The sequence below is a fragment of the Nilaparvata lugens genome, chromosome 11, assembly GCF_014356525.2.
Source record: "Nilaparvata lugens isolate BPH chromosome 11, ASM1435652v1, whole genome shotgun sequence".
NCBI lineage: Eukaryota > Metazoa > Arthropoda > Insecta > Hemiptera > Delphacidae > Nilaparvata > Nilaparvata lugens.
The window spans coordinates 19,952,037-19,965,113 of NC_052514.1; the positions used below are offsets into that span (position 1 = coordinate 19,952,037).

Here is a 13,077-nt window from a genome sequence, read left to right on the forward strand (position 1 = left end):
ACAATTCGGATTATGGACTTCTGTAATTCGTAAATAATAAAATTCTAGTTGATTGATACTTATAGGAAATTGGTCTTGTGAAAGCAAATTGAAAGTTTAGGGCGAATACGATACGGTACATTACGAATAGAGTTATCTTATTACTTTTTTATGTGTTCCTAACTGGAAAAAAGAATTGAAAAAGTTGACAGAGGGAGTGAGATTAAAGAATTTGGAAAACTTGCAGGCTAAGGCGAGAGATGCAGAATATCATCTGATATACAAAAGTCTGAACCATAGCCTGGGAAAGGATAGCTATCTTGAAAGCGACCTGAAATTCACGGAGGTTCGATGGATTATGAAGGCGAGAGGAGAATTAATTGACTTGAACTACAGACCTTGGATGCCGGAAAGAAATTGGTGCTGTTCGCTATGCAATAAAAAAGAGCAGGAGGATATCTATCATTTCATAGCAAGATGTCCAGTGTTAGGAGAATGGAGAAGGAAGTGGTTGGGAGAGGCCCTTTTGCAAATGGATGAGTTCAAGGACTTTATGAATGGCAAAAATTGGAAGAACTTAGCATTATACCGGGTGATTAAAAATGAAATAGACAGTTTGAATAGCTTGTAGAGAATTTATTATTTAAAAGTTTAGATCATTACTTACATGATTACATAGAAGAATTCTTGAAGTTTTTATTGAAAATTTACAGATGTTTAATGTGTGCACCATTTGCAACACGACAGATATCAACACGGTAGTCAAATTCTGACCACACACGACTAAGCATCTCACGGTTAACTGTAGCAAGAGCATTTGTGATTCGTTGTTTAAGATCATCGATATCAACAGGAAGCGGTGGTACGAAAACTCTGTCTTTTACATAGCCCCACAAGAAAAAGTCGCAGGGCGTTAGGTCCGGACTACGAGGTGGCCACGGCTGAAACACAACGTTTTCCTCACTTGCACGGCCGATCCATCGTCTAGGAAGATGTTCATCCAGATACCCTCTGACGACTGAGTACCAGTGAGGCGGAGCTCCATCTTGTACAAAAATGAAGTTACAACTATCTTCATGGAGTTGAGGCATTAACCATTCGGTTAACATGTCCAGATAAATTCTTCCGGTTACTGATGGTTCTTGGAAGAAGAAAGGCCCGTAAACCTTTTCACAAGATAAAGCGCAAAACACGTTCACTTTAGGAGAATCGCGTATATGCTGTACAGTCTCTCTTGGGTTTTCTGTTCCCCATACTCGTACATTATGTCTGTTAACTTTTCCACTAATGTGAAAAGTGCATTCATCACTGAAAATTAGGCGATTAAACAATGTGTCGTCATTTTCAAGACAATGTTGCATCTCTTGACAAAAATTTTTACGTACAACTTTATGATTGTCATTTAAACTTTGTACTAACTGCAATTTATAAGGTGTCATTTTCAAACGTTTCCGCAGAATTTTCCACACAGTAGGTTGAGGAATTTGCAATTCTAAACTCGCTGATCTAGTCGATTTTCCTGGACTTCGTACAAAAACATCACGAACACTATCAATTTTTTCTTCTGTAATAGAAGGTCTTCCAGTACTCTTCTTCTTACACACACATCCACTGCTTTCAAAACGTTCATACCAGTCATAAATTGATTGCCTTGTTGGTGGTGGTTTACCGTATTTTGTTCTGAAATGACGCTGCACAACAGTAACAGAGTTTGTTTTGGCTAATTCAAGAACACAATAAGCTTTCTCCACTTGAGTAGCGGCCATATTGCTAAACTAAACTGGCTGTTGTAACACGGAGCAGCCAACAATAGCCAGCAACAGTTCTACCAACATAAACTTTAAAAGAAATTCCCTACAAACCTATATCACTTACTATGTTGAAATACACCAGTTTAATTTTGTACAGGCTATTGAAGTTGTCTATTTCATTTGTAATCACCCGGTATTGTAGGGACGCATGGAAATACCGATGGTTTTTAGTAGATAATTTCAATAATGGTAAATGGTAATTTCAATAATTGATCATTCGCATTGTGCTTTGTTTTGAGCTTTTCTCTAAATTTAATATTAATCATAGTTTTTAGTCTCATAATATGTTTATTTTATTAAATTCTAATGAAATTTTGTTTAAACTGTATAACTTTAAATACTACTATAGTCACTAATGTATGATTGAAATATATGCATAACTAAATAATTATGAAACTCCATCTTCAGCTGACGGCTTAGAAGCCAAGCTTATGATTTAATTTATACTTGAAAAGTGTGTATTGTTTTGTTTATGTCAATAAATCATTATTCTATTCTATTACTTTTTTATTCATAAATAGGATTACATATATAAATAGTTTGCTATATAATTGCTAATTTGTGCAGGCAAGTTGCCGGTTGGCTATTTCGCGACGGCACGTGAACATTGTGCAGACACTCACAGGACTCCGCTCGACTTGAAGCACAACAACAAACCCCTCGAAAGTCAGAATCCAACTGATTTCTTGAAGTCAATCATGAAAATACTTCAGGTAACTATATCAAATAATATCATCCATTATCTTGCACATTATTTGAACATGTCTGTATAGGATTTTTGATTCCAAGTAAAATGAATGAAAATAACAATAAAATACATTAATAAAATTTTATTGCCTGGTACTTTTCTCATCAATAGAATAGAATAGGGTAATTAGCTGTAAAGTCGGCTACACTATAGGGCATTTCATGGCTCATTAATAACAATAGCTTATAATGATGATATTGAAAGCTGATCATGACTCTTCTGCCATTAAGTACATTATGAACTGGAGATTCCTAATACATACACTACTTTGCTCTAAATCCTGATAGAAGATTAATACCTCGTATAATTATCAGACATATTGTGAGCCATGATGTTTTAATGAGTGTGTATTACGCTCATGTAATACGCTCATTCACTTAGCTTTTAGCATAAAATTGTGGGGAAGCTTTTCCACTGCAGAAGAGGGCTGTAAGAATTATCTGTAATGAACCGCCCCAAGCTTCATGTAGAGCACTATTCCGTAAATTAAGGATATTGACTCTGCCTTCACTTTATGTATTTTCGTATTGTTTATATGATATTTTTCCTGAGTAGTTTTAGATTAAATGGTGATATTCATAGTCACCCCACAAGAAGCAGTCTTGATGTTAGAATTGAGAGCAATCAATATACAAGCTCTCAGAAAAATTGGAAATACATGTCGATAAAGCTATTCAATGAACTTGGTCTGGGCGTTCGAACGATGAACGTTCCACAATAAGTTAAGACTCACTTGAGGGATTTGCTATTGAAAAGGTGCCTGTATTCTGTGAGAGAGTTTTTTTGTCTGACCAAAGCTCACTGTGATATATTGTTAATGGTGTTAGGCGTCTTAGTGTCTGCTATTATTATATTGTATTACTGGGGATTATTAGGCTACTATTATTATATTGTATTGTATCACTGTTACTGATATTGTTTAAGCTATTGTAGAAAATGACTTTGTAACATTTCTATGCTCCTTGACAATAAAAGATTGATTGATATTTATAAAATACGATCTACTTTCAGCATTTAATAATGATCCTTTTTAATACCGTGCTTTGAGCAGGTCTTTAACTATCCATCCAATGTTAGATCAGACATCGATCCGTGGATCAGAAGTTTGAAGTTTGTTTCATGTTGATACGAAAGTGTTATTATCAATCTTATCTAAATTTGAAGTTGTTTGTTTTATTCTGATTTGTAGTGTCAGATTGATGATTTGGTGAAGAAATTTAAATGGACCTAATCTACATAATATTTGGACAATTTGAGACAAAATTAGGAAATTGAAGAAGTTTTGGGCAATAGCCTGTTTTTTCTTTTCCGACTATTGTATTGTTTGCCCTATCCAATAAATTAATAAATGAATCAAAGCTATGGGCTGTTGGAAGTTTGATCTGATCGACTAGAGGTGCAACACGAAGGTCTGACATTCGACTAGCCTATGATTTCCATCGACTAGACTTGAGTTGGAGAACAAATCGGAGCGTGAGTGTTGAACAATCCGATTTGTAGTCCAACAATTTGAACAACAAATCGGTTAGTGAATGGCCTGCTTCAGTTGGAAAACCTATTCGCTAAAATTTTATGAGTTGTTCAGAATATAAATCATATTATTAGCATTTAATATAATCTATTCTATTTATATTAATTGCAGCCAGAGAATGGTACTAGTATGGGAGAAATGCCACCGTTGTATACAATGCCAGACGAAGTGAACGTCCTGTTGAACGAATCTTGTGTGCTGAATGCTCTGGACATTTTCTGCTTATCTCAGAGTCAGTATTATTTTCTCTCAAAATATTGTGTTATATTTGACATTATGTAACATATACAGGGTGATTCATAATTATGGTAAAATAATTTAATTCGTGATAGTAGAGGTGAAAATAAGAAAAAATGTTCTTATAAATATATATCCATAAACGCTTCATTAGCGAGCTATACAGGGTGAAAGATTTCGCCCGGAATTCATTTCTTCTGGTGAAATACACCGATGCTGAATTGTTTGGGGACTAGTTTTCAAAAAACGTATGGTGGATTCATATGGAAAAATATCTGAAAAATTGAATAAAACTAGTCTGGAAGCTGTAGTATGAGTAGTTTTTGAGAAAAAAGTTAAAATATGCAAGAAATCTACGTAGAAAACACAGACTTCTACGTTTGATGCCCAATAACTTTCTTTAATGACCAGTAAACAAATAATTCCTAGCAATAAAAATTGTAGAGAATTTAATTCTGAAAAGAATTATGTAAGCTGTGTAAACTAAATTCAAATAAAAGTTGAATAAAATGTATTCTAATGTAGTACATTACACCACAAAAATTTGCTGTTTTATGAGGAGAGAACTAATAACTCATAGGTTGTACCTGATTGCAAATAAAACATGGATTTGAATAACAGCTGTTCCAAAACAGCTGATCTATTTTGTTTTAAATAAGAAAATATTCATAAGAAATCAGCTGAAAATTATTTTCAGAAATATTTTAGCTCACTGTTGAACAAAACAACAAACTGTAAGTTAGGCCTACTGTAACCGCGCTGTGTTTTTTGTTTAATCTATTAACCAGTTATTTGTAACCATTTCACTTTGCTTTTTTGTGTTGAGTGTTAATTTTTTAGAAAACGGCATGTAACTTTAGACATTATTCATACTCCGAATTAGCTGACGTGCATTTAATATATGGGATGGGACACATTAATAGAACTGAAGCAAGACGTTTGTATCAAGAAAACTTTCCTAACCGAGTATGTCCAAGCTCGAGGTTTTTTGCCACTATTCATCAACGTCTGTCTGAAACAGGTTCTTTGATGTCCAAAGAGCACATTTATGCAGGCAGACCCCGATCCACTTGGACTGTTGAGTTAAAGGAACAAGTTCTTAATGAAATTTATGAAGATCCAGAGAAGAGCACGAGAGAATAATCAGTGCAGTTTAATGTCAATCAATCTATTAGTTTGAGGATCCTAAAAGAGCAACAATTACATCCATACCACCTCCAGAAAGTTCATACTCTATTGCCACGAGACTGTATTCCCCGTGCTGGTATTTGCCGATGGTTTTTAGAAAAACTTGTTAACCCAAACTTTTAAACAACCGTTTCATTTACCGACAAGGCACACTTTACAAGAACTGCTATCGTTAACGTCCACAACCAACATATTTGGGCAGCTGACAATCCTCATGCCATCAATCCTAATCGTCCACAACATCAGTTTTCAGTAAACATTTGGGCAGGAATCATAGGAGATCATCTACTTCTGTTCGAGCTTTCTCCCAGGCCTAATGGCATAATCTACTTGAACTTTTTGAGAGAGGAGCTATTTATCTTACTTGAAGATGTACCTCTTCAGTTGCGCCAATACATTTGGTTTATGCATGATGGAGCTCCAGCACACTTCAGTGTTGCTATTCGTGAACACGAACACCTGAATCACAGGTTTCCAAATCAATGGATAGGCCGAGGTGGGCCAGTACCATGGCCAGCTAGGTCACCACACTTAAATCCTTTGGATTTTTATCTTTGGGGACTCTTGAAAACCATAGTATACAATACTCCGATTGATACAATTGAAGAACTCCGATTAAGAATTTTGAACGGAATAGGAATGATAATTAAAGCAGACTCCTGGAATATTTGAACGGGTCCGACAATCGATGAGAAGACGTCTGAACATATGCATTAAGAACAACGGAGGTCATTTTGATCATCATCTTTAGTCTTTTATAATAATGTCTTTTGATAATAATATGTTACTTTCATATAGGAATCAAACTTTTCATAAAAAACCGAATATTTTATTTGCAATCAGCTACAACCTATGAGCTATTAGTTCTCTCCTCATAAAACAGCAAATTTTTGTGGTGTAATGTACTACATAAGAATACATTTTATTCAACTATTATTTAAATTTAGTTTACACAGCTTACATCATTCTTTTCAGAATTTAATTCTCTACAATTTTTATTGCTAGGAATTATTTGTTTACTGGTCATTGAAGAAAGTTATTGGGCATCAAACGTAGAAGTCTGTGTTTTTCTACGTAGATTTCTTGCATATTTTAACTTTTTTCTCAAAAACTACTCACACTACAGCTTCCAGACTAGTTTTATTCAATTTTTCAGATATTTTTCCATATGAATCCATCTTTCACCCTGTATAGCTCGCTAATGAAGCATTTATGGATATATGTTTATAAGAACTTTTCTTCTTATTTTTACCTCTTATCACGTATTGAATTATTTTACCATAATTATGAATCACCCTGTATATCGTATTATCAAACATATTTTAAAAATATTTTGTTTGTATTCTTCGAAACTAGAAAAATATTTCATTTAAAGTAATATTTAGTTCCTCTGAGAATTTGGGAGGTTTCTGCAAATGATTCTTTGAATTGTGTTTTGAACTGTTTATCTCATATTATTCCGCCATTGATTTTTACCTAAAAATTTTGGTAATTTTCCAAAAATCAATAAACTCGTCTTTTATCTAGATGTTGCTTGTTCAAACTTGCACTTTGATGAAATAATATAATGACATGAACAGACAACAGGAGCTTGGTGGGATCGAACCCACTCTCAGATTCCGACTGAGAGGAAAAGGCAGGCGCTATCAACCTTTGATACGATTAGCTGATGACATAATAGTCGTGTAATCGAAACCCACCGAGCGCATGCATTTTTCATCATCTCATCTCATTATCCAAGCAAATTAAATATTTTTTGGGGATCATCAATGAAAAAATTTCACTTCTCATTGAATTAAAGCTCATTTCGTTAAACTTTGAGGAGTTTTTCTTATCAGATTTCTTACCGGGATAGTGTACTTTATGAGAATCCAAATTTGTGTTGAAAAATGTTGATGTACTGTTCTAAAAACAAAAACCAAAAAATTGACAAAATCCAATTATTCATTTTGTGACACAAAGGCTCACACATAACTCCTTGGAAAGCAATTTGAATCATTAATACAAATTGAACGGTGTAATTGTACATACAAATTGTACACACTGGTGTGACAGTGGTATACCCCAATGTTATAATAACGTATGCAATTTATGGTAAAAGTTCAGTGTACACTTTCCAAGTGTTGATTATTTTTTTCAGAAAGCTGTTCTTTCTAACTTGATTTTTGTAGGTTTTGTTAGTTATCTAAATTTTAGTCTTGTACCTAACAAAATCACGCCAAATTACCAAAAAAAGAACAAAAAAAAAATTGCACTACCGGCAAAGAACAACTTGTGCGCCGGCAGTGAGTTCGAACAACTAGGTTAAAGCAAACAATAGAAAAGAAAATAGAGCTTATTCAAACCACTAAAATAAATATAATTACGGAACTAGGTCACATCTCAATTTTTACAAACGATCAGACAAAGTAATAAAATTACAAGCAAATGACAAATTCAAAAAGACAAGGAAGCTATAACCCTTGAATCAAGGTTAATCCACGTGGAATGAGTGAAGTGTGCAATCAATTTCTCTATTAAACCTTGTTGGATTGACGGAGTGTTGATTTTATTGTTGTTGGTGTCTCATGGTTTCAGATTTATCCGAAAACACGTTCAAAGTTTATAGTCTTCCGAAGCTTTTTTACGAACTGCGAAATAAAGCGCAGAAGGACACTTGTCCGTCTGTATCGACTGCATTGTCCATACTCGAAACTGATACATACAAGTATACCAACGGGATCGCGTGTGACGTAAGTAGTTTTATATTCTTATATTTTTGGGGATTCCTTTGATAAAATTACATGTCAGCAATAATATCATATTGTTAGCGATTTCTCTGAAAAAAATATATTTACCACCAAATTTTATTTATAGACTCATTTTAAGCATTATTTGTTTTATTAGATTGACTGTTCCACTAAACTTATTGTTGAAAAAGTTATACTTACAATTGTTGAAAGTTATACTTAAGTTGTACACAACTTTATTCAAAAGAATATTATTGAATTGAATAATTTTATAAAAGTAATCAGTGAATAAGTTTGTTTTTAATTTTGGTTCAGACATTTTCAAAGTAGTTCAATATTGTAAAGTTTTTAGTGCTTATTGAGTGTGAATTTGGTTTTCAATATAAATAAATTCAATATTTTATGGTTTACTCTGAAAATTGATCAGGTAAAGGAAACATACCCACTAACCACTTTTTAACCCACTTTAGGTGCCATCACCTAAATTTGGAAGAAAAATAACAAGGTTTGTCTTAGCTTTTTATCCACCAATTTTTCACATCAGTGTCGTTGGTTACATAAATAGATAAATAAATAATTTCCTTTATTGAGGGCGGATTTAGGGCTCTAGGCCCTCTCTGCCACACAACTCTTGAAGGCGTACATAATATAAATTATAGGCCTACAGAATAATACACTTTATCTATAGTTTATGTTTTTGAAGGGGTTGATTCAAGGATCCAAAGGTTCAAAGAACCTCACACGTTAACAAAAGCTTATTGTATGTCCTAAGTATGTTAGTTGGGCAAACCAATACCTGTGTCCTTTAAAAGGTCCAGGAGTTTTTCCCTATACTAACATCCCATTCATCACCTGGTTGCTTGCAGCCGAACAGAGCCCTTCACTTAGTCCCTATTCTTTTGCAATCCAGTATGATATGCTTGGCAGTCTCTTCAGACTGATTACAAAGCCTAAACTTCTGACTTTAATTTCCGAGTCCAATTGTGTGGAAATGTTTCCTGAAGTGGCCGTGTCCAGTTATCAGGGCAATCAACTGCTTGACCTGACCTCTAATCAAACTCACCAGCCAGCTGGTGCAGTAAGAGCTTGCGTCTGCCAGCAGCCTTTTGCCAAGTGCTTGACCAGGGTGACCTTGCCATTGTTGGTGAAGTCCCTGGACCATTTACTTATTGTATGGAAGTCAGTTGTTTCAATTATGCCACAGCTTGGCTCTGGACCAAAGAATGGCATACTGGAACTCCGCTTAGCAAGCTCATCTGCACGCTCCTTACCTCCTATGCCTAAATGGCCAGGTACCCAACCAAGATGCACAGAGTTGCGTGTTGCAAGCCTGCTCAGTGTTTTGTGGCACTCCCACACCAATTTAGACTTGATTTCATTGGAGTCAAGAGCCTTGAGGGCTGCCTGACAATCAGACAAGACTACTATATGCTTGTCGCAATAGCGTCTGGCAATGCGTATGATGGCATAAGCCATGAAGCCCCAAATTTCTGCCAGAAAGATAGTACAGTGTGGTCCAGAATGACCAGAGATGTGTTCTGGGCGAATCACTGTACACCCCGTAGCCAGATTTCCCTTCAATGAGAGAACCGTCCGTGTACCAGACAAGGCTACCTCTTTTGAAATAGGGCCCTTCTTCAGACTTCCACTCTTTTCTGGAGCAGAATTCAACAGAGAAAGGCTTAGTGAAAATCACCTCCGTACTCATGACATCTGAAGTCATTTCAAGCACAGGGCTGTGAGCAACAGCTTTGGTGATTGTACAGTTGCCTGTTCCAGGCAGGCCTTCTCTCCATTGGCCTGCAACTTTCAGTCGATAGGCTGATTTTCGTGCTTCTGCCATGATAAAAATGTTGAATGGCAGTAAGCCAAGAGCAACTTCAAGAGTTGCTGATGGGCTGCTCCTGAAAGCTGCAGTGACTAGAAGTGTTTGCATCCTTTGTAGACTTGTGAGTTTGGCTGTGGCTGTAAATGTCCACCAGACTAGTGATCCATAAGTTACCTGACGCCTTATTACTGCCTTGTACAGCCACAGAGCTATGTGAGGCCACATCCCCCACATGGAGCTGGCAAATCTCCTGGACATCATAAGTGCCCATTTTGCTCAATGCAGTGTATTATTTAAATGATTGTTCCAAGTCAGCTTAGAGTCAATGGTCAGCCTTAGGTATTTGACTGTACTTGATACTTCAAGCTGTGTTGATCCAAGTTTTAATCTGGAGAGAGACTCCAGGCTATTTTTCCTTGTAAATGGAACAACTACAGTCTTGGAGGGATTTATGCTTAGTCCCTCTCCAAGACACCAGTCATTAAAAATTTTAAGGTTGACGTTCATGACATCAGCAATAATGTTAGTGAACTTTCCCTGTACCATGAGGACTATGTCGTCAGCGCATAGCCTTGGACAAAGACACCTTTTACCTTTGAGAATAATACACTTTTTACTATAGCCTATATTATTTTTGTCTTGATCTGAAATGAAGCTACGTTTCCAATTTTTTTTCTTACTTATTGAATTTGGATAGTAGACTTTAGCAGGGCTCATCTTTTATGATGTTTCAATTGTGCATTATTACTTGGATTGATGATGGTTCTGTTCTAACCATTCTATTTACGAGCATATTCATTCAATAAATTGTCATGGAGTTCTTACAACTACTTTTGCATTGAATTATTATTTATTGAAACATTCTTAAAAATTTAATCTCTAGTAAATCCTTGCACTCACTACAACACAGAAACTTGAAAGAATCTTGAATTCGAGTCACAAATGTTTGTTGATAAAGAAAGGCCCTTCAATTAAGAGATGTACATTATGTTCTAGTTCCACGAGGAGGAAGATGTCGCGCAGTACTGTTCCAAGTCGATAGTTCAACGTTGGGTCTACACCATTTGCGATCACATTTGCAAAGATTTCAAAGTCGCAATAACTCCCGGCTTCCATGTTCCCAAGCAAGCGGACCTCGATGGAGCTTCGAGGAATAGACGCAAACACGTTGAGGAAAAGCCAAAGGCAGTAAGCAAAGTAGTTTGATTCATAACTAGAGTTGCTAAGAAATGTTAGAAGTTCATTTTAAAGACCCGGACATTCAAGAGAGTCAATGATGAATAATCATTATGTGAGAGTGCTATAGAAGATTATCATAATTGGATATCATGTAAAGACAAAAGTATGACGCTATTATACATGTATTGAATAATTTAGTGCAATTACAGCTCACAATATAGCTGATCAAAAAAATGAACAACATTAATTCAACACAAGGCTGGCCACATCAGCTTTTTCAATAAAAAATGTATTCACATTATTATCAATTAGGATTGACCAATAAAAATGTTCTATCAAAATATCATAATGTTATAATAATTGAATTTTTCGGGAGTCAAGTTATTATTTTTCTATTACTTGAATGGTCAATAAAAATGCAACAACTCTTTCTTTCTATTTTGGGTGGATTTAAAAAGAAGAGTTACCTCGTTTTGTAAAAACTAAGAGTAGACCTATTGCTATTTGAAATTATTTATGGATTCAATACAGAATAGTCCTGATATGAAATATTGTTTTTACAGAGTGCGCCATTGAAAGAGAATCGTAATACAAATTACATACCAAGAAAAGAGGAGCCATTAAGAGAGGTGAGAAACATGTACTTGAAGAATTATTTTCTTGATCGTATTATACGTTTTTTCCAATTATTATTTTTTATTATATTTGGATTTAATTTCTTCCAAGTATTCTTGCTATACAGGAAGTAAGTGATGAGGCATTTTTGCATCCGTGATGAGCTTACAATTAAAGGATCCTATTAGTATTATAAGATAATATATCAATTAGAGAATTCAATTTTCTATAAAAATTGTAATGAGTACAGCAAAACGTTTCACGAATACCCATGTCTCAGAACACTTTCAATTGTTATTATTATGTCCAAATTCACATTATCATAATTAGTATTTAGTGTTGATTTGCACAAATGCTTGAAAGATTTATTTAAAATATCTAATCAACAAAATACAAATAAGAATTTAATTGAGTGATGAGAACAATAATATTGATTGGTCTATGATGAAAATCTAGAATAGTGCTACATAAATTAACATTGGATAACTGAATGTTTGGACTTGAAAGTAAACTCAACATCACTCCATTCATTTCCATATGCAAACCTGAATTTGGAAAATTATTCACTCAGTTCGGTTCTATTCCCTAGAAAGATTGTACAAATAAAATTTTCAAGGTTATTGGTTTATTACCGTACTTGGATGTAGCTTGATGAGCGATTCAGACCAATGTTTTCTATACTGTATGTGTAGGTAATACAATTTGACTAATTGTTTATATAAATTGAAAGAAGTGTGTTGATTTTGATGATTTGATTTCAGCCGCACTACTCCAGATCTGGTAGCTACTGGGACTCGGACGCATCCAGTGTACATTCTAGTAAGTTACTTCTAAATAGAATAGTTTAGGAAATTATTTTACGCTATCAAAGCAAGTTAAAAATATTGTGAGCTAAGAGCAGTGTGGCTTCATTTCTGGATGGAAATTAAATTCAATGAGTATCTAGATTGAAAAATCTCATTTACAATTCAGAGTAATTTCGAATATTTATGATGATAATAACAACAGTTGTTTTAATTCCCAATCTGATGTTGATAAGATTCAACGCTAGTAGACAATTGAATTGCATTTATTATTTCCATAGAATAATACAACATATTATTATAGAATATGATACATACACAGGGTATAGCAACTACAAAAATTCAAATTAATTAAATAAAGCAATACGTTATAGTGGGAATTATCCCCATTACTTTGATAACACCATTATTACTATTACTAAATACTAT

The 13,077-nt window shown here is 34.6% G+C and overlaps 1 protein-coding gene across 1 annotated transcript in view; it reads left to right on the top strand.

Annotated features, from left to right (window-relative positions):
• Nucleotides 1–13,077, top strand: part of LOC111052381 (protein maelstrom 2) — a 34,870-nt gene that overhangs the window by 11,092 nt on the left and 10,701 nt on the right. Inside the window, exons 6-11 of the mRNA XM_039437793.1 lie at nucleotides 2,358–2,503; nucleotides 4,181–4,301; nucleotides 8,072–8,226; nucleotides 11,048–11,239; nucleotides 11,794–11,859; nucleotides 12,607–12,664. Coding sequence (XP_039293727.1) covers nucleotides 2,358–2,503; nucleotides 4,181–4,301; nucleotides 8,072–8,226; nucleotides 11,048–11,239; nucleotides 11,794–11,859; nucleotides 12,607–12,664 — 738 coding nt within the window. The remainder of the gene's footprint in view (nucleotides 1–2,357; nucleotides 2,504–4,180; nucleotides 4,302–8,071; nucleotides 8,227–11,047; nucleotides 11,240–11,793; nucleotides 11,860–12,606; nucleotides 12,665–13,077) is intronic.